Below are 22,000 nucleotides of genomic sequence, written 5' to 3'. Positions count from 1 at the left end.
CTTAATCTTTCATTGTCTACTTAGATCAATATTTTACCACTTATAGTAAAATGTAGAAGGTTTATGACCACACAGACCTCTTTACTTTCCCCCTCTTATATTGTAGTGCTCATATATATTAAATCCACATACATGGGAAATGCCATCAGAAAATATTATACTTTTTTCAACAGTCATATGTATTTTAAAGATCTTAAAAGAATACAAGCTTTTTTGGGGCACCTGGGTGGCTCAGTCGGTTGAGTGTCCAGCTTCGGCTCCGGTCACGAACTCACATTCCATGAGTTTGAGCCCCATGTCGGGCTCTGTGCTGACAGTTCAGAGCCTGGAGCCTGTTTTGGATTCTGTGTCTCCCTCTCTCTCTGCTCCTCCCCTGCTCATGCTGTGTCTCTCTCTGTCTCAAAAATAAATAAAAACATTAAAAAAAAAAAAAGAATACAAGCTTTTACATTTAGTCAAATGTGAAATGCAAGCTGTTACCATTTGTTACTTTTCTTTATTTATAAGTTTAATGTTTCCCTCTAAGATCATTTCTCTTCAACCTATAGAAATTTCTTTAGCATTTCCTTTAGAACAATTCTGCTGGCAACAGATTCTTGTAGTTCCTTTCACATGAGAATGACTTGATTTTGCTTTCATTCCTGAAAGATATTTTTGCTGGATATAGAGTTCTGGGTTGATAGGGTTTTTTTGTCCAAAAACCTTGAAGATGTTCTCTCTCTCATTTTCATGGCTTCTGATGGCAAACCCACAATCATTCTAATAGTTCTTCTATATGTAATACGTATGGGTACTTTTCTGGAGGGGCTACTTTCAAGATTTTAAAAAAATGTGGATTTCAGTGTTTTGTTTATGATGTGTCTAGGTATGGTTTTCTTTGCGCTTATCTTACTTGGGGTTCATTGGCTGACTTTGTTGAGTCTATAAATGGTATGCCTTCTACCAAATTTGGGAAGTTTACAGCCATTATGTCTTCAAATATTTTCTCTATATTAATCTGTTTTTCCTCTCTTTCTAGATCTCTGGTAAAACAAATGCTTGATTTTTTTGCTATTCTCCCACAAGTTTCTGGGTCTCTCGTAAATTTCTTTTTTTCAGTCTTTTTTTTTCCTCTTTGTTATTTAGGATAGATGACTTTTATAGGTTCATCTTTAGGTTCACTGATTTCTTTCCCTTTTCATTTCTGCTCTGTTGGAGAGCCCCCATTCATTGAAATTTTAATTTTACCTGTTGTATTTTTCAGTTTCAAAATTTCTGTTTTCAAAAATAGTTTCTACTTCTCTACCAAGAACTTCTCTTTCCATTCATGGTAAGTGTGTTTAACCGTACTTCATGGAACACAGTTAATGAGTGCTTTTATAGGCTTTGGTTATTTCAACATTCTGATTGTCTTTCCTTTGAGAAGTGGTCATGATTTTTTGTTCTTTGCAGGTTGAATAATTTTGCATTGATCCTGCATGTTTTGAATATCATGTTGTGAGACTCTGGGTCCTGTTAAAATTCTTTGAAGACTGTTGATGTGTTGTGGTTGCTGTCATTGTTGCTAATAGTAAGCTATCAACCTGTTAGGTTCGGACTGCACATTCTGTCTCATCTTCAGTGGTTAGTAGGTCCAAGTAGTCATGTGTTCAGTATCTTCCCCTGTGATGCTTTGGATCTGTCCCATCTGTGTGCCACTCATGGGTCATGCTAGGGCCTGGGTGGTATTTTAATTGTAGTTTTGCTCTCAAAGCCTTTGCTTTGCTGCTTGGGTCTGTTCAGGGCTTTTGTGATTTGGGGTGAGCTCTGTACTTGTGCCAGTTCAGACAGATTTAGTTAGAGGATCCTCCTTTTCTAGCTATTCTCTTCTGGGATTACCCATCTATTCTCTGCCTCACAGACATCCTTTCCCGGGTCCTGTGTCCAGAAGGATGGGGTTTTTCTTGGAGTTACAGCTGCCTGCATCACTATCACAGCTGCACACACTCAACAGGGCCTGCTTTGGGGCAAACTGGCTAGAAAAGAGAGTGAGAAATATAATGGGTGTTTTCCTTTCTTCTTTGCACTACAGGAGAGGTTGGTCCTCTTTCCATATGCCTTTGACCAGAGAAACATGATTTCTTTTCCAGTGTTAACTATGTCCATTACTGCTGCTTTATCTTATAACCAGGGCTTATCCTTGGACCAGAAAGAGAAAACAAACACAGAAAAGCCCCTGAACATCCAGGGATTGATTCCCTGCACATTCGGAGGCTCACTTGGGCTCCTCTTCCCCATTTTCTGGCTAGGAAGATAGATTTGCTTGCAGAGATTTTGCTGCCTGTGCTGGACCTGCTGCAGTGGATGAGCCCAGAAGTTATGAACTGTGTTCAGTGAGCTGGGAAAGGGTTGGGCTATATGCAGCCTCCTGGAGAAAGAGAGTGAGAGTGGTTTAGGGACATCACAAAGATCTTAGTTGCTATGCTAAATACACCAGTTTGGGTGTTTTGAAGAGATATTATTACACTTGTATCATGCATTGCTCCTTTGATGAGAAGCGGATAGCTAATGCTCAATTTTCCTGATTTTTTTTTTTTTTACAATGGGAAGCGATTTTTACATTTTAAAGGAAACTCATCAATGATTATTTTGACCTCACCTCCATGTATCAGATGCCCATATCTAAAGTCAATTTGGGAAATGAGTAACAATGAAAGAAAATCCTCGTGAATGACTGGGTGAGGCATGTGAAAACAGATCATGCCTAAATTTATCCTCGTGTTGTTAAAAGCACTTTCTTGGTTTTGCCTGTTCATTTTCAACTATTTTTTGCCAGACTGAAGTTTTTTTGTTTTTTTTTTTTTTAATTTACATCCAAATTACTTAGCATATAGCGCAACAATGATTTCGGGAGTGGATTCCTTAGTGCCCCTTACCTATTTAACCCATCCCCTCTCCCACAACCCCTCCACAAACCCTCAGTTTGTTCTCCATATTTATGAGTCTCTTTTGTTTTGTCCCCCTCCCTGTTTTTATATTATTTTTGTTTCCCTTCCCTTATGTTCATCTGTTTTGTCTCTTAAAGTCCTCATATGAGTGAAGTCATATGAATTTTGTCTTTCTCTGACTAATTTCACTTAGCATAATACCCTCCATTTCCACCCACGTAGTTGCAAATGGCAAGATTTCATTCTTTTTCATTGCCGAGTAATATTCGATTGTGTGTGTATATATATATATATATATATATATATATATATATATATATATATACAATCCATTTCTTTATCCATTCATCCATTGATTTTCTTTATCCATTCATCCATTGATGGACATTTGGGCTCTTTCCATACTTTGGCTATTGTTGATAGTGCTGCTATAAACATGGGGGTGCATGTGTCCCTTTGAAACAGCACATGTGTATCCCGTGGATAAATGGCTAGAAGTGCAATTGCTGGGTCATAGGGTAGTTCTATTGTTAGTTTTTTGAGGAACCTCCATACTGTTTTCCAGAGTGGCTGCACCAGCTTGCATTCCCAACAGTGCAAAAGAGATCCTCTTTCTCCGTATCCTCGCCAACATCTGTTGATGCCTGAGTTGTTAATGTTAGCCATTCTGACAGGTGTAAGGTGGTATCTCATTGTGGTTTTGATTTGTATTTTCCTGGTGGTGAGTGATGTTGAGCATTTTTTCATGTGTCTGTTGGCCATCTGGATGTCTTCTTTGGAGAAGTGTCTATTCATGTCTTGTGCCCATTTCTTCACTGGATTCTTTGTCTTTTGGGTGTTAAGTTTTGATAAGTTCTTTATAGATTTTGGATACTAACCCTTTATCTGATATGTCGTTTGCAAATATCTTCTCCCATTCTGTTGGTTGCCTTTTAGTTTTGCTGATTGTTTCCTTTGATGTGCAGAAGCTTTTTATTTTGATGAGTTCCCAGTAGTTCATTTTTGCTTTTGTTTACCTTGCCTCCGGAGACGTGTTGAGTAAGAAGAAGTTGCTGTGACCAAGATCAAAGAGGTTTTTGCCTGCTTTCTCCTCGAGGATTTTGATGGCTTCCTGTGTTACATTGAGGTCTTTTATCCATTTTGAATTTATTTTTGTGAATGGTGTAATAAAGTGGTCCAGCTTCATTCTTCTGCATGTCACTGTCCTGTTTTCCCAGCACCGCTTGCTGAAGAGACTGTCTTTATTCCATTGGATATTCTTTCCTGCTTTGTCAAAGATTAGTTGGCCATACATGTGTGGGTCCATTTCTGGGTTCCATATTCTGTTCCATTGATCTGAGTGTCTGTTCTTGTGCCAGTACCATAGTGTCTTGATGATTACAGCTTTGTAGTATAACTTGAAGTCTGGGATTGTGATGCCTCCTGGTTTGGTTTTCTTTTTCTTTTTTTTTTTTAATTTTTTTTTCAATGTTTATTTATTTTTGGGACAGAGAGAGACAGAGCATGAACGGGGGAGGGGCAGAGAGAGAGGGAGACACAGAATTGGAAACAGGCTCCAGGCTCTGAGCCGTCAGCCCAGAGCCTGATGCGGGGCTCGAACTCACGGACCGCGAGATCGTGACCTGGCTGAAGTCGGACGCTTAACCAACTGCGCCACCCACGCGCCCCTGGTTTTCTTTTTCAAGATTGCTTAGGCTATTCCATACAAAGCTATTGCTTTGGCTAATCCATACAAATTTTAGGATTATTTGTTCTAGCTCTGTGAAGAATACTGGTGTTATTTTGATCAGGATCACATTGAATATGTAGATTGCTTTGGGTAGTATTGACATTTTAACAGTATTTGTTCTTCCTCTCCAGGAGCATGCAATCTTTTTCCATTTTTTTGTGTCTTCTTCAATTTCTTTCATAAGCTTTCTGTAGTTTTCAGTGTATAGATTTTTCACCTCTTTGGTTAGATTTATTCCTAGGTATTTTATGGTTTTTGGCGCAACTGTAAATGGGATCGATTCATTGATTTCACTTTCTGTCGCTTCATTGTTGGTGTATAGGAATGCAACCAATTTTAGTGCATTGATTTTATATCCTGCAACTTTGCTGAATTCGTGAATCAATTCTAGCAGTTTTTTGGTGGAATCTTTTGGGTTTTCCGTATAGAGTATCATGTCATCTGTGAAGAGTGAAAGTTTGACCTCCTCCTGGCTGATTTGGATGCCTTTTATTTCTTTGTGTTGTCTGATTGTAGAGGCTAAGACTTCCAATACTATGTTGAATAACAGTGGTGAGAGTAGACATCCGTGTCTTGTTCCTGACCTTAGGTGGAAAGCTGTCAGTTTTTCCCCATTGAGGATGATATTAGTTTTGGGTTGTTTATATATGGCTTTTATGATTTCGAGGTATGCTCCTTCTATCCCTACTTTCTTGAGGGTTTGTATCAAGAAAGGATGCTGTATTTTGTCAAATGCTTTCTCTGCATCTATTGAGAGATTTATGGTTCTTGTTGTTTCTTTTAGTTTTCCTAATTTTTATTTTGTGTTTTTATCATTACAAGGAAGGAAAGTAGCTGGTGCTTGAAAACCTCAATGTTTAAATCTTTTTTCTTCTATGGCTAGGATAAACAGTTGGGGAATAAATTTTGCATATGATTTATGAAGGCTTTTGCTAAATTAATCTTTTTGAAATAATGTAAGTTTTCTATTTTCTAGTTATCCTTTCAAGAATTTTAGCATAAATAAATGACCATCTGGTGTAATGTGCTAATTGTGATTGATTGTTTTATATGTTATAATACATTTTTCATCATCATCTGATGTTATTTTTTTTGTTTTTATTTTTTATTTTTTAAATTTTTTAATGTTTGCTTTTGAGAGAGAGTCAGCACAAGCAGGGGAGGGACAGAGAGACAGGGAGATGGAGAAAATCTAAAGCAGGCTCCAGGCTCTGAGCTGTCAGCACACAGCCCGATGCAGGACTTCAGCTCACGAACTGTGAGATCATGACCTGAGTTGAAGTCAGACACTCAGCCAACTGAGCCACCCAGGTGCCCCCAGATGTAGTTTTTAATTGCATTTTTAATTGCAATTGATGACTGATATTTAAGTTAGAGTGGAATTCTGAATTTTCTTTTTTTTCCTTTTTTTTTTTAACGTTTATTTTTGAGACAGAGAGAGACAGAGCATGAACGGGGGAGGGGCAGAGAGAGAGGGAAACACAGAATCTGAAGTAGGCTCCAGGCTCTGAGCCATCAGCCCAGAGCCCGACGCGGGGCTCGAACTCAGGGACCGGGAGATCGTGACCTGAGTTGAAGTCGGACGCTTAACCAACTGAGCCACGCAGGCGCCCCTGAATTTTCTTTGTCATATTATTGGTAGTAAAATGATCATTTATTGAGCACTTAGAATTTTCCTTCAGTTATGTATCATTATTTTGCTAATGATGTAGTTGAGCTCAAAGAAGTGAAGTTGCTTGTCCAAGATCACACATCTTACAAATGGCAAAGCTAGAACAGAACTCAACAATCTTTTTCTAAAGAAAAACCTGCTTCTAAACCTGCTTCCTTAATCTTTATGCTATATTGTTATATATTACACAAGGTGCTGGGAATACGTAAATAAAAAATTTAATTCGTACCATCTAGGACCTCTCTGTTTAGGTGGTGAACCAGGACAATTAAGAGATAGTCATAGAACAGTAAGTGCCATGAGTCTTTGACATAGATTTTTGTGTTTTAGATTCATAGCTGACGTTAAAGCTCATTCATATTTGGTGTTTTATTAGTCCAATTCTTATTTTTACATTAAAAAGATCAAAATTAGTATTTTTAAAACTCTTTCATCGCAAAAGTACTGTCCTAAGCTAGACTAATGAGCTTCTTGCAGATGTTAAAACCTGCATTGACCACCACGAGAAGATGGGTTGATAATAGCTGTTACCATTTTACAGAGGAGGTCAGAGCTTAGAGAGTTTAAGCTATCTGCCTAAGGTTGCCCAGATAGTAAATAGAGGGAATAAGGTAACTAGAATTCTAGTTGCTTGACTAATGGGAGACAACTGCCTGCTAACTACAATTGTTGTCTTTATATTAATAAACCATATATTAAATTAATGCACTCAATTCTTTCTGTAATAAGATGCTTTAAAGCTTTTATATTACTTTTCAAGGTAAAGTATATTAAATATGTATTTTTTTTAAAGTTTATTTTGAGAGAGAGAATGTACACATGTGAGCTGGGGAGGGGCAGAGAGAGAGGGAGAGAGAATCCCAAGTAGGTTCTGTGATGTCCATACAGAGCCTGAACTGTGAGATCATGACCTAAGCTGAATCAGGAGTTGGGAGCTTAATTGACTGAGCCACTCAGGCATCCCAGTGTACATTTCTTCTTAATTTTGCTTATTTTCTGTTGGTTTATTGAATGAAAAATTATTAGACTTTAAGCGCATGAGTCTCTTGAATTTGGCTCTCTTTCCTAGTAGGAGCTACTTACTATAGTACTGCTTGTGTTATAACATTTTTCATTGTTCCAAAATTCTATTTTAAATGTTTTATCTTTTAGTGTAACAAAAGTTGTTACTTTTTTTTTTCCTTTTTATTATTACCAAACAGTTTATGTGCATGTTGAATGTTAGAAAGTAAAGAAAAGGAAAACATCCAGAGACTACTACTGTTATCAACTCAGTATAAATCCTGGATCTTTTTAGATTTGCACACATACACATACAAACACAAGGATCCAGCCCAGAGCTTTGCATTTATTATGTAGATTTCATGTCTCCTAAGTCTCTTTTTATCTAACACTCTTTTAAAAAGCAGTCTCTCTTGGTACCCTATTTTTAAATAAGGACCTGTAGATTTTTTTTCCTTTGCCACTGACAGAAAATGTTTAATGAGTGTTTTTGTAGTAATCATTTTAATTATCAAAACTCAAGGAGAGGGGAATTTCAATGAAGAATTTGCTGGTGGTAAATTTATAAATGGTAAGAGTTAGCCCTGTATCTCATTGTTTTTTGACACTTGTTAGCCATTGTTTGGGTACAAGTAAATTAAAAGCAGTCTCTTTAGTAGAGGTCAAAAGAATGTTGTACACTCCAGCGCTTCCCTATAGAATCAAAGGAACCTGAGCTGAATTGACAGAGTGCGGTTAGAATGAGCCATCCTTGAAAATGTTGGTGGGAAGAGCTGATGAAATAAATCAATTTAGTTGGAAACAAAAGATTGGATTTGGTATTCTTCTACTGGAGATAATGTAGAAAAAGAAGTAGATCTTCAAACTACCTCTGGTTTTTGAGACACGAGAAAGCAAATAGTTTGATCTGGTTTAGAGAAGTTTTTGCATATTTTATCACAAGTGCTTGCTGCCTCCACCTGTCACCTTTTGCTCCTCAAATATATACAGTAACTAAACTGACCTACATGAGTACCATTAATCACATCCCAGATTAAAGTTTAAAAAGAAACAGGAAGATGGAAGATGTAATTTAATGTATATATCATGAAGAATAGAAAAAATACAAGTACATTACTGGTGTGAAATTTTTTTCCTTCAGTAGCAGTGTCTGTAAATAGATTTTTCAACATCTAACTTTATATGCTTTAGTAAAATTCGTTTGTCAGCAAAGTTGTTCATTTAAAATCTGTTTTTTGTTTGGGTATGTGAATAACCCCTTTCCTTTTCTAATAATGGCCTATTTTAGTGAATTATGAATTTGGAATTATCTTCTTATTGTGATACATTCACAAAATTTAGCAGTGTTTTCTCTAAAAGATTTTTTATTTTCTAACTTAGCATGTAGATATCAACCCCCAACCTCTGGGTGTGTGTTTAGGACTTTAAAACTAAAGATTGCTCTTCTAATTTAAAAAATGTTAGAAAAAATTTACTTTTATTTATAAATCACATGCTGTATTTTACCAATAAATGTTGAATTAAAAGTTACTTTTAAATTCATATCTGGTCTAGGGTTGCTCACTTTGCCTTGATAATTCCTAAACTGTGAATCTTTTTAGCTTTCTAATTCTGTGACTGTGTAGATTTGTAACGACAAAGATGTATGATTTTCAGCCTTAGCTGGGCTTTTAGTGTTGCTTGGCAGTTCTGTCCCCTTCTGTTTTACTTTTACATTACATAGTCCCTTCCACCCCCCTCCCTCTTTCATTCAGTGTCTTTGTGATTCTCGGAAGATTATCCTGTCCTCTAGTTGCCTGGGGGAAGGGGGAGGGCTAAGGGCAGAGGGAGGGATAGGGAAAGCATGCTCCTCTATTTGTACCTTCTCCCTTTTAACACAGCGGATGGATAGCTGTGTGCTCTTGATCCTGTCTTCCACAGGAATCCCCTTCCATTTCCCTCCCTGTGTCTAAACTTCTTCCACCTTACTGACAACTTCTACTTAGCCATTAAAAACTTGTTTAAATCTCTTCTATCCTAAAAGTATACTGTTTTCAGTTTTCTCTCAACTCTGTTCTTTCTACCAACAACTCATTCTCATTTCTTACCTTTATTGTCAAACTTTTTGAAAGAGTTTGCTTACACTGTTTGACTTTTATATCCTTTCATTCAGTCCTTGACTATATTCTTATGTGCACCACTCTATAGAAATTGTAAAGTATTTGACCTCTTTGCAAAATTGGACACTATTGATATACTTAAAATCAATCTTTAAAAGTTATGAAAAAAAGTTTTGATCAGGATTTATATGTAGTTTAAGCAAATAGTGTGCTGCGAAGCTAATGGAAAAAGAGTGGTATTCTTCTTCACCTCTTCTCATGCCTGATTTTCACAACCCAGAGGCAACCACATGCAAACTTTTATTTATTTCTTCTGTTGTTTACTTCCTTAAATCTAAATGATCTTGTATCTACTTATATTACCCTGATCTCACTGATTTTGCAACATTTTACCTAATAATAACCTTTGCAAATATATATATTTTAATGATCATGTGCACTTTCCTTTCTTTTGTCCTCCAGGTTTTCATCCCTCCTACCCTTTGGATTTCTTTAGATATTCATTCAGTTTTTAAATTTAGAATTGGTTCATTTTTGGGGTTCCTAATTCTTAAAATGTGTGTTTTGTAGAACATCCTTTGAGTTATATTTTCTATTATTGAAGGTTGGAAATGCCTTTCTCTTATGCCAGGTTAAAAATTAGAAACACATGTTGAGCAGATGAATTTGCATCCTCTCGTTTTTTCAACCTTAGTCCCATGAAACCTTTTTCTCGGCCTCACTGGCTATCTTGTTTGTCTTTGCACATGCCAAGCATAATCTTACCTATTGGCCTTTGTATTTCTTGCCCCCTTGTACTGGAATACTTTCTCATGGACTGAATGAGAAATTCATGTCAAACCCCTACCCCTCGGTGTCATGGTATCAGGAGGTGGGGTAAATCAGATTAGATGAGGAGCACTCATGGTGGAATCAGGGCACTTATAAGAGTAGAGAAAGAACTTGCTTCTGTTTGTTTCCAGCCATCCAGGAACCAGGAAGCAAGTCCCTGCTAGACACTGAATCCTCCCTTATTTTTCTTCTAAGAGTTTTATAATTTTAGCTCTTATATTTAGGTCTTCGATCCCTTTTGAGTTAATTTTTGTATGTGGCATAAGGCAAAGGTGCAGATTCTTTTGCATGTGGATATTAAAAAGATTGTCCTTTCCCCCACTGAATGATTTTGGTAGGCCATGTATGCAGGGGTTTTATTTTTGAGCTCTCTGTTCTATTTCATTGACCTGTTTGTCTACGACTGTACCACACTGTTTGATTACTGTAGCTTTGAAATAAGTTTTGAAATCAGGAAGTTTGAGTTCTCACTTTGTTCCTCTTTTTCAAGATTGTTTGGGGTATTTGGAGACTCTTGGGTTCTGTATCAATTATAGGATGGATTTTTTTTTATATTTCTATAAAACGGTCATTGGGATTTTGGTAGGACTCACACTGATTCTATAGATCATTTTTGGTGGTATCGACATCTTAACGTTTGTCTTCCAGTTCATGAACACAGGATGTCTTTCCATTTACTTATGGTTCTTTCATCTCTTTTAGCAGTGTTTTGTAGTTTTCAGTGAACAAGTCTTTTGCCTCTTTGGAACTGTTAATTTCATTTTAGGATTATTCATTGTTAGTGTATAAAAAGCAATCACTCTTTTTTGGTATTATTTTATGTGTGGAATCACTGAATTATTTCATCTTCTGTCAGTATTTCAGTAGCAGTGAAGTGATTTCAGCTGAACTTAAATGGAATGAAAAATAGAATAAATGATAATTTCTGAATTGAATTCAAGTGCTAGCTTATTACTTAATCTTTTAAATCAAACTAAGGTTTAAACTGATCTAAGTGTACTAATTTGAAACCATATAGATATGGGTGAATACTATCAGATCAAAATAACCTTTGAAACAATTTCACTTGAGTTCTTGATAACATTAAAACATTCTGAAAATGATATTTCTGAAGTAGAATGTAGATCACATACCTCTTATTGTGCTGTATTGATGCTCCTCTAGAAGTTGCTGGAAATGTAATAGTAATGAATGTTTTCTTCAGTTTTGGGGTGGGAGTGCAGAATATAAATGATATATTTTTGCCTTTTTTTTTTTTTTTTAAATTCACAGGCCACAGAAACACTATTTAGAATGGGAGTAGCAAGAGGAACCATCACAACGTTAAGAAATGGAGAAGTAAGATGAGAATTTTGACATAAATATTATTTCTCATTCCTTAGTCTGCCATTTTTAAAATATAAAATGTGAATTCTGTGATAATTTATATAACAAATTGAGAAATACTTGGTGAGTGAATCTTACCTACAAATCTGTTCTAGTTCAGTCATATTGGAACCAGACCTTAGGTTGAAAACAAAATGCTAAGTCTTTTAATCTTTGTTTGCCGATTGCTTTTACTGTTAAAAGAAAATGATATTTTATGTAATAGTAAGTTTTACGAATATATATATTTTTAATGAAAATAATCCTGTGCTTTTTCCTTTCTTTTTATCCTATGTCCTACAGATCTGATACTTCTTTCTTAGGATAAAATAATTTGTAATGTTGACATTTATCACACAGAGAACGAGAGAGACAAGAGACAAAAGGTGTGGTGGGGGGACAGAAACGAATTTAGTCTGTTTTATAGTTGAGGCTCAATTAAGGAACAGATTCTAAGTTTTGACTTTTCTAAATGTTTCTACCAATTCTTAAAAAAAAAAAATGCTACCACTGGAAATAAATTTTCATTCCAGAATGATTATCAGCCTAATTACCACTCTGTCTGCCTTTTCTTAATTCACTTTCTCACTAAGACATGCTTAAGTTGATGTAGAATATGACATCACATTGCCGTATTCCTTTTTCTATTCTACTAGCAAATACTTAAGGATAAAATATAGTGTTCCTCATTCTAGAATTAAGTTCTTTTATTTAATATTTAGAATTCAGTAACCTAAGTATTTAATAGTAGAAGTGACAATATCTGAGGAGTTAACTGAAATTGTGTTATTGTATGATTATAAATTTTGCCAGTCAATATATCTTCTTGTTAGGCAAAAATGTACAATCATTTGGAAATGATATACTCTTAAGTGTTGAATTTTATCTTGGCAAGGCACTTCGGTATTAACTTGTAGTATATATTTTGTCAATGAAAAAGACTTAACTGATCCCTTTGTATTCTCAACTATAGTATGTGGTACCATTTTGAGAAAAAAAAAACCCACTAATAAAGTCAGACATATTTATCTGCCTAGAATATATCAAAATAAATTTCATATTTTAGTAAATACTATGTATTTTCTCTTGGGTGGTGGCAATTAATTTTTAAATTTTATCTTCTGTTAAAGGAAGTTAGGGGAAATGAATGTGAGACAGTTTTAAAAGTAATCTTTTGAGCATATCGACACATATTGGATATGTACATATTTTACATAATGGAGAGGAAGTGGGTAAAGCAGCCCACTTTTGATCCATTTCTCCCCCAGTTATTAAGGAATTAGGGATTGCACAGGTTGCTAACTTTGTTAACAGGTATTAATGTTGGACAAAGTTTTTAAGCACTGACTTTCAGTTTCTAAAATGAAGTTAAAACTGTTAAGATGCACATTGTTTTCTTTTACATTTTAGGATCTCTGAAAATGGTATGTGTCTTCTAATCTGTGATATCTCATAGTTACCATATAGTATTTTTCATGTCTTAATATGTCTTAAATTTTGAGGTTTCTTATAAGTCTCTGATATGTTGGTGTTGATAACAAATGATAATATTTTGTAGTTTAAAAAAATACAGTGATGTAGTAAGTATTCAGTAAATGGTATTTAGAATAGGCTAAAATTAATTTTAATTTAATTATTTGACTTGGAAAATAGAGAATTAAGACAAAACCCAAAGATATTAAATATGCGTATATACAGTTAGCATAGATTTTTGGAGATGCTGGGCTAAGTGTTATGGAAATGGATAATATAGCATGATTCTGGCCTTTAGAAGTGCTTACTCTCTGGTTGAGAAAATAATTGCTTCAATACCTGGGGAAAAAAATCTGGTAGAGAGTAAAAAATACTTAGTTTATGTTGAGTCTGGAAGTAACTAGAGTCCAGATTCCATTTGGAATGTGCTAAATTTTAGTTAGTATCAAGGCAATAATAGAGAATTTGTTTGGGAGAAGGAGAAAACCTAAAAGGCTAACAATTTAATGGGTTATTTAAAGAGAAGCTGAAATCACCATATTTATCATATTGGAAACTTTATGATATGCTAAGGGAGGAGAGGGGTCAGCAGCTTACTTATTCTAGGGCATTTACAAAATTGTTCTAGCCCATTGCTGTGAAAATTTCTGTTAAACAGTAGATTAAGAAGTAACCCCGTGACAATGCTATCAGGTAGCAAGAATAAAGACTGATATATCCGAATTACAAAAATAAGTAAGCTGTTATCTGGTTGCATGATGACATTGAACTTTTCTTGTCTGCCCTTCCCTGTGTTCTAAGTCTAAGCCTACACATTTTGTCTAGTTATTGGGAATTTCTACTTGGATGTTTTAAGAACTGTTGAGTACAGAAAACATGGTTTCTCTCTCAGAAAATAAGAAGGTAGGGGCACCTGGGTGGCTCGGTCGGTTAAGTGTTCAACTTTGGCTCAGGTCATGATCTTGTGATCTGTGAGTTCAAGCCCCACATTGGGCTCTGTGCTGATAGCTCAGAGCCTGGAGCCTGCTTTAGATATTGATCCTCTCTCTCTATCTGCCCCTCCTCTGCTCATGCTCTGTCTGTCTGTCTGTCTCTCTCTCTCAAAAATAAACAAACATTAAAAAAAAATAAGGTAGTTTTTGAAGGAGTTTGAAACTGACTTTATAATATGTTATAATGCATCATTGGAGGATTTAAGCAAAGGAGTGACACATTATATTTTTAATTCTTCATCCCCACTCTGCAAAGGGGAAATTATTCTCATTTTATAGATAAAATGAGGCTCAGAGAGTTTAGACATTAGTCTGTGATCAAACAGCTAGGAAATGGGAGAGAGACAATTTGAACCCCTGTCTGACTCTAATTCCCATTCATTCCCATCATACAATATAATCTCCTTCAATGTAATTCACTTAGTGAGACTAGAGTTTTCTGTTTATTCAATTATCCTATATTTTGACAATTAAAAAAGGGCACAGTAGCTAAGACCTCTGAGATTATTGTAATCAGCCATGATTTTTTATGCATTCTGATTATCCCTGTCCCCTTTTCATATGTATAAAGAAATATGTCACTTAAAATGAATGGAAAAAGTACCCTTCACAGTTCTATTTTGTCACTAAATGTCTAACCATGTTGATATGTTCTTTGTACAGTCCTATATGTGGGCTAGATTTTTGTATCTTTATTAAATTACATAGGCAAGGAAGCAGACAGTTTTTCTGGGTAGAATTTTTTTTTCTTTTCACATTTTTATTTTAATTCGAGTAAGTTAACATATAGTGCAATTTTGGCTGCAGGAGTGGAAATCCAGAATTTATCACTTACCTGCAACACCCAGTGCTCATGATAACAAGTGCCCTCCTTAATATCCATCACCCATCTAGCCCATTCCCCATGCACATCCCTCCATTAACCGTTTGTTCTCTGTTGTTAAGAACAGAGTTCTTAAATAAGAAATTCTTAAATTAAGAAAATAACAGAGTTATTTTCTTATGGTTTGTTCCCCCCACCTCTTTTATATCTACTTCCCATATGTTAATCTGTTTTGTTTCCTAAATTCCACATGAGCGCAATCTTACAATATTTGTCTTTCTCTGGCTGACATTTTGTTTAGCATAATACACTTTAGCTCCATCTACATTGTTGCAAATGGCAAGATTTTATTCCTTTTGATGGCTGAGTAATATTCCATATGTATGTATATACACCACATCTTTATCATTCATCAGTGTATGGACACTTGGGTTCTTTCCATAGTTTGGCTATTGTTGATAATGCTGCTATAAACTTTGGGGTACATGTACCCCTTTGAATCCGTATTTTTGTATCCTTTGGGTAAATAGCTAGTAGTGCAATTGCTGGGTCATAGGGTAGTTCTATTTTTAACTTTTTGAGGAACCTTCACACTGTTTTCCAGAGTGGCTGCACCAGTTTGCATTCCCACCAACAGTGCAAGAGTGTTCTTCCCTCTCCACATCCTTGCCAACACCTGTGGTTTCTTGTGTTGTTAATTTTAGCCATTCTGATAGGTGTGAGGTGGTATCTTCTTGTGGTTTTGATTTGTATTCCCCTGATGATGAGTGATGTTGAGCATCTTATCATGTTTCTGTTGGCCATCTGGATGTCTTCTTTGGAAAAATGTCTATTCATGTCTTCTGCCCATTTCTTCACTGGATTATTTGTTTTTTGGGTGTTGAGTTTAGTAAATTCTTTATAGATTTTGGATTCTAACCCCTTATCAGATCTGTCATTTGCATATATCTTCTCCCATTTCTTAGGGTGCCTTTTAGTTTTGTTGATTGTTCCTTTGTTGTCCAGAAGCTTTTTGTCTTGATGAAGTTCCAGTAGTTCATTTTTGCTTTTGTTTCCCTTGCCTCTGGCGATGTGTCTAATAAGAAGTTGTTGTGGCTGGGTTTAAAGAGGTTGCTACCTCTGTTCTCCTTTAGGATTTTGATGGTTTCCTGTCTCACATTTAGGTCTTTCATCCATTTTGAATTTATTCTTGCGTATGGTGTCAGAAAGTGGTCCAGTTTCATTTTTCTGCATGTTTCTGTCCAGTTTTCCCAACACTGTTTGTTGAAGAGACTGTCTTTTTCCCATTGAATATTCTTTCCTGCTGTGTTGAAGATTAGTTGACCACATAGTTGTGGGTTGGGTAGAATTGTTTTAAATTTGTTTCTTTATTGGTGGGGCTTATTTATGAAATTTACCATTATTGCAGTTATTGAATGTGCTGGGCTCAAAAATTACACTTTTGTGATTTCTTTAGGAAAGATGTGATTCTATGTTCAGTCTTCCAGGTGTTTATGTATAGCGTAAAACAACCCTTTTGTTGAAAGATAGAATAATTCTTTTAAATTTATGTATTAAAAATATCTACTGTTTTTTTAATATAATTTAAGATCTGAGTAAGTCAGAAAGTGGGTTTTTTTCATTAGATTATTCTTAATTCAAAGTTTTGAGAGAGAACAAATTTTAGAAATTCTTTACTTTGGGAAGGTAGGATTGCAAGCTCCAGGTCTTAATTTAATCCTTTACCTTCTATTTATCAGCTCATCCTATCCAGTTCTTACTAAGATATCCCTGGGAGTGTAGAATAAAGAAGTTAAATGACTTTTTATAGCCAGTGAGTTTACTTATCTTTTTAGCTCTATTAATTTTTATTAAAATTTTTTTTACATTTATTTATTTTTGAGAGAGAGAGAGAGAGAGAGAGAGAGAGAGAGAGAGAGAGAGTGTGTGTGTGTGTGTGTGTGTGTGTGTGTGTGTGAGCTGGGGAGGGGCAGAGAGAGAGGGAGACACAGAATCCAAAGCAGCTCTAGGCTCCAACCCATGAACCGTGAGATCATGACCTGAGCCGAAGTCGGATGCTCAACCAACTGAGCCACCCAGGTGCCCTTGTAGCTCTGTTAATTTTTAAAAATTTTATGTATTTCTAAAATGTTAAATATGCATACTTATTTTCATTGTTTTGAAAAAGTTTAATTTTTCATATCTATGTCTTTAGCATTACATTTGGAATTTTAGAGAGATGAATGGAAGGAGGAATAATCCTTTCCCATTTATTCAGCAAGTATTTATGGAGCACCTTCTATATTTCTGGCATTGTTTTAAGTGCTTGTGATTTATGAGTGAGCAAATCAAACCAGTATCCTTGCCTTTGGGGAACTTACATTCTAGCCCACTAAAAACTTATGGAAGAAAATAAAAATATAGAAAGGAGCTAGAAGTAATTACAATTACATACCTTTAAAAGAAATTATGAAGAAGTGTAAGGTTTAAGAGTACAAGTAATTTAACTAATAGAGGAAGAAACAAGTAATTAGAGTAAGGTTAAGTTAGTTTAGAAAATTTCTTAGGAAGCATATCTTCAGCTGGGCCTTATAGGAATTTATGAACATTGCTGAAGGAGAGGAGGTCAGAAGGCATTGTTAATTAGGAGAAAGTGTACAAATGGGCATAGTTGAGAGTTAAGGAGAGACATCTTGATGTAGAATTAAAAAGGAGGGGAGTAGGGTGTGGTGTTGAAGGGAAATAACATTTATTTAGTATCTGTTCTGGGCACTTAGTAATTATTCAGCTCATTTATATATCAAAACAACTTTCTATTTTAGATTCTTTTATCACAGTTGTTTCCAAAGGAGGTGTTTAAAATTCAAGAAAGTATAGCTGACCTTGGAACAACACAAGATTTGAACTGCACAGGTCCACTTATATATGGATTTTTTTAATTTTATAAATGCATTTTGTCTTTCTTATGATATTCTTAACATTTTCTTTTTTTCCTAGCTTACTTTATTATAGGAATACAATATATAAAACTTATAAAATAGGAAATATGTGTTAATTGACTGGTTAAGTTATCTTAAGGCTTGCAATCAACTGTAGACTATTAGTTGTTAAGTTTTTGGGGTGTCAAAAGTTATACGCAGATTTTTTACTGGGTAGGGTTTGGTGCCCCTAACCTCCACATTGTTCAAGGGTCAACTGTAGATTGGTTTTTTTTTGTTTTTTTTTTTGTTTTGAATTTATGTTTCCCTGATAATTTACCATACGAATGCTCACTTACATTGATTAAGCTTATGAATCAAGAATTAATACTTTATCTCCTTCCCAAATGGAATAGCCAGTTTTGTGTGCTGGAAAGAGCACTCGTCTGCATGCTAGTCGTGGGTTCTCTTCCTGGCTGTACTATCTATGTGTTCTTGGGCAGTTTACTTAACTTCTTACAACTTGAGATTCGTACTTTAGAAAATGAATTGATTAGTTGATCTTTAAGATCCTATACAGCTGTAACATTTTCTACTTCTAGGCAGCTTTGTATATCCCCCTTCCCCTTTTTTAAAAAAGTCGTTCTTGGCCTTTACCGTACATGAGAATTGCCTTTGGAGCTCTATAAAATTTAGGTGCATGGACTCCATCCCCAAAGACTTTGTCTCTTGGGTCTAGCTTATGGCTCCAGTGTCTATATTTATATAGATTTACTCATCTAGTATAGAACTACTAATCTATCATACAGAATTACTAAAATCTACTGATTTTAATGCCTAGCCACTTCTGTAAACTATTTTAAAGAAGTATTCTTCTTTTCTTTTATTAAAAATATTTTTTTTAACGTTTATTCATTTTTGGGAGATAGAGACAGAGTGTGAGGGGGGAGGGGTAGAGAGAGGGAGACACAGAATCCTGAGCAGGCTTCAGGCTCTGAGCTGTCAGCACGGGGCCCGATGCGGGGCTCGAACCCACGAACTGTGAGACCATGACCTGAGCTGAAGTCGGACGCTTACCCAACTGAGCCACCCAGGCGCCCCAATAAATATTTTTCATTGTTCTTTCTTCTTTGAACTCAAGGAACACACAGTTTGAGTAAGGCAAAACAGATGAAGACATAGCACGGGGTTTGAAATGTATTTAAAGCTTTTGTATATAAAGTACAACACAGCAGCATGGATTGCTATTTTGGAAAGATGGATAGGGGATTTGACTCAGTATCTACTTTTGTTTTATATTGCTGTATTCTACATGCTTTATAAGAATGGAAATCTTTTTTGCCTTTCAGGAACAAAATGCCCTACATAAGTAATACAGAATATTTTGTTGTAGTGTAATTGCTGCAGTAAGAGTAGGAGCTCTTTGTTATGGATTTCTGTTTCTTCAGATTTAGCATCTGCCTAGCATATAATAAGGATCTTAGTATAGTTCTGATGAACAAGTAATAGAGTTATTTAGAAAGAATATCTGTGATAAATACCACTTTGATTTAATCAGCTCTCAGTTTAAGATAAATGTAACCATAAATATAGATTTTATATGTGTAATAAATACTAGGGTTATATTATTTCAAAATCATGAAATTGTGATATTAGTGATAAATTTTTTGACATTTTTTCATGAGTGAAAGACTATTTGAAGAGACTGAAATTTACATATTCAATCTTGTTCACAAAGTTAATCGAGTATTTAAGATATTAAGATATACTTCCAACATTGTTAAAACTGTTAAAAATTATATTCAATTTAGTTTACTTTTTAAGTGTTTTTTCTTCTTTGTGAATGAGAATTCTTTATATAAAGAAACCTAGATGTAAGCTTTCATATATTTATATTTTTAAAATTGCATTTCGTTTTCTTAGTTAAATATTTTATTTATCTGTTTATTTTTACTCTTCTGTTTTAATACCACCTCAGGAAATATGTAAAGTGTTAGTATTTCAAATACTGAGATCTTAGTGGCTTGGTGTCTAGTGAATGCCGGGGCCTAGTGGCTGGTAAACTCTGATCAAATGAGGAAATACTATTGAGAGCATCTTAAAGATCTGAGGCATGGCACTGGAGTCAGATCTAGTGTCCCTTCCCTTCCTTTCTTTCCCTAAATATTGAGTCCCAGGGACTATACTAGGTGCTAGGTTTTAATGGTAAATAAAACTAGTATGGGTTCTTCTCTCAGGAAGCTTTATATATATAGTTTAGTAGCTGAATCCACAAGCTGCCACTTATGACATTGCTAGTCAGTGTCTTGTTCTGTAAATAGGAATAAATGCATCCAGTTCATGCATTACTTTGTGAGAAGCAAATTAGATAACATGTATAAAGCAGTTAGCACAATGTCTGGCCCAAAGGAAGCCTATTAAAATTTAGTCTATACTGAATTATAACTTTTTTATTTAATTAAATATGATTAAGTATATTCTGTATTTGAGTATATGGAAATCTCTGGATTGTGGTTATTTGTAACAGTGTGTGAACTGAGAGTTGGTAATGAAAGACAGACTTTAAATATTTTGGTCAGCATATTTGTCAGTGCCCTCTGCTGTCTAATGCCGATAGCTCAGTTATATAAAGAATATATTTAGTTATGGACTTGACGTCTCCTACTCAACCAAATTCTATGGAGCATGATTTTGTTTACATACATAGAATAAAACATAGCAGGAGTTAGTGCAATGGCAGAAAAACTGAAATGTACAAATAAACATAAGAATTCTATTAGAAAAACAGGGTGAAATCATTGAATAGTAGAAACTTAGTTCTGATAATTCCAAGTCTTAGTGGGACAAAAGTCCCCCTGTGAATGGTGAGACACTGACCTTCCAGAAGTGCAGCCTAAGGCTCAGTGATCCTGTCAAGGAAAATTGGGTTATCTCTTCTGCAAGAAGGCCTCTGATTTATGTATTGTATTTTAACAGGAAGAAAATGTTAAGATGCTTTATACATGTCCATTGCCATTTAAAATATACTCTTTGTTAACTTGATTAGCTCCCTCCTATATCATGTAAGGGAAAAATTGAAAAAAAAAAAAAAAAAAGGAAATCTGACCATTCTAGAATGTTCCTGAATAACTCTTTCAAGTCTCTTTTGTTTTTTGTTCCCCCTCCCCCCCCCCGGGAGTGATTTCCAAATTGTATGCTTATTGACAAGCTATATAAATAATCTATTGGAATTTAACCTAGAAAAGTTATTATAATGTTTCTTCCTTTCAGACAACAGATAGAGTATAGCTAAAAAACAAAAACAAAAACAAAAGGAAACAAAAAACATATGGGGAAAATGCATAGTATCCAGAGAAGGAGAGAAGGAATAAATATGGAAAATGATCTAGAGAGAAAGGTTAGGGCCCAAAGAGGATTTATAACAAGTAAGCTAATGCAGGGAAATCCCAAAGCTTTCTTTAATGAGATGGGAAGAAATGAGTTTTGATTGCAGAACAGAAAGTTGGAGATAACTGAAGCCACTGGTCATTACTTTAGGGTGATGAAACATTCAGAGGCTTCAGAGAGGTTGTGGGATTGCTATCTTGCTCATTTTAAAAAGGTTTATTTCCTAATAGCCATCAATCTGGGTGCTTTAGATATTGAACTGCCAGAGGCAGAAGACTGGTTTACATAGCATCTTGGTAATATATATATGTGTATATAAAGATACATATTTTTTTTCATTCTGGTTTTTTTTTTTCAGTTTTATAATTCCATGAATCAAAACAGCATGCTATGTTTTCGCAAGTGCTCAGAAAATTTAGAATCCATGCCAGAATTACATTGATCTTCAGAACTTGTATTTTATTCTTGCTGGAAAATTTTGTCCTTGTCACTAAATCTGCTTCAAGTGGCTCATCATGTTATATGCTGTGACATTATTTCATACTCCTGTTGAACAGAGTTTATTTGGAAAATTCTGGTGCAGACAAAGAAGGCCAGGGGCTAAGCTGAGTTTTTAAAAATATCAGATCACAATATTTAAGCTTGGTGGCCTTGTCTATACCAATTCTGTATGTGCCTTTCTATACCGAGGTAATTATCTATTGAAGTGCCCTTATTTTCTTCATAATAGAAACTCTGCTTTTGATTTAAATACAAAAATAAATGTGCCATAATTTTGTCCTTAACCAAAACAAACAATATCTGGACAATGTCTGGCTAAGTAT

General features: G+C 35.1%; 1 protein-coding gene across 2 annotated transcripts in view; it reads left to right on the top strand.

The window, feature by feature from the left end:
• Positions 1-22,000, top strand: part of TMEM135 (transmembrane protein 135) — a 341,678-nt gene that overhangs the window by 91,817 nt on the left and 227,861 nt on the right. For both annotated transcript variants that reach the window (XM_043579982.1, XM_043579981.1), the window contains exon 5: positions 11,512-11,577. In XM_043579982.1, coding sequence (XP_043435917.1) covers positions 11,512-11,577 — 66 coding nt within the window. The remainder of the gene's footprint in view (positions 1-11,511; positions 11,578-22,000) is intronic.

The sequence above is a fragment of the Prionailurus bengalensis genome, chromosome D1, assembly GCF_016509475.1.
Source record: "Prionailurus bengalensis isolate Pbe53 chromosome D1, Fcat_Pben_1.1_paternal_pri, whole genome shotgun sequence".
In the NCBI taxonomy this organism is placed as follows: Eukaryota; Metazoa; Chordata; class Mammalia; order Carnivora; family Felidae; genus Prionailurus; species Prionailurus bengalensis.
The sequence above is the reverse complement of the archived record's forward strand: the minus strand, read 5'-3'. Positions and strand labels throughout refer to the sequence as shown.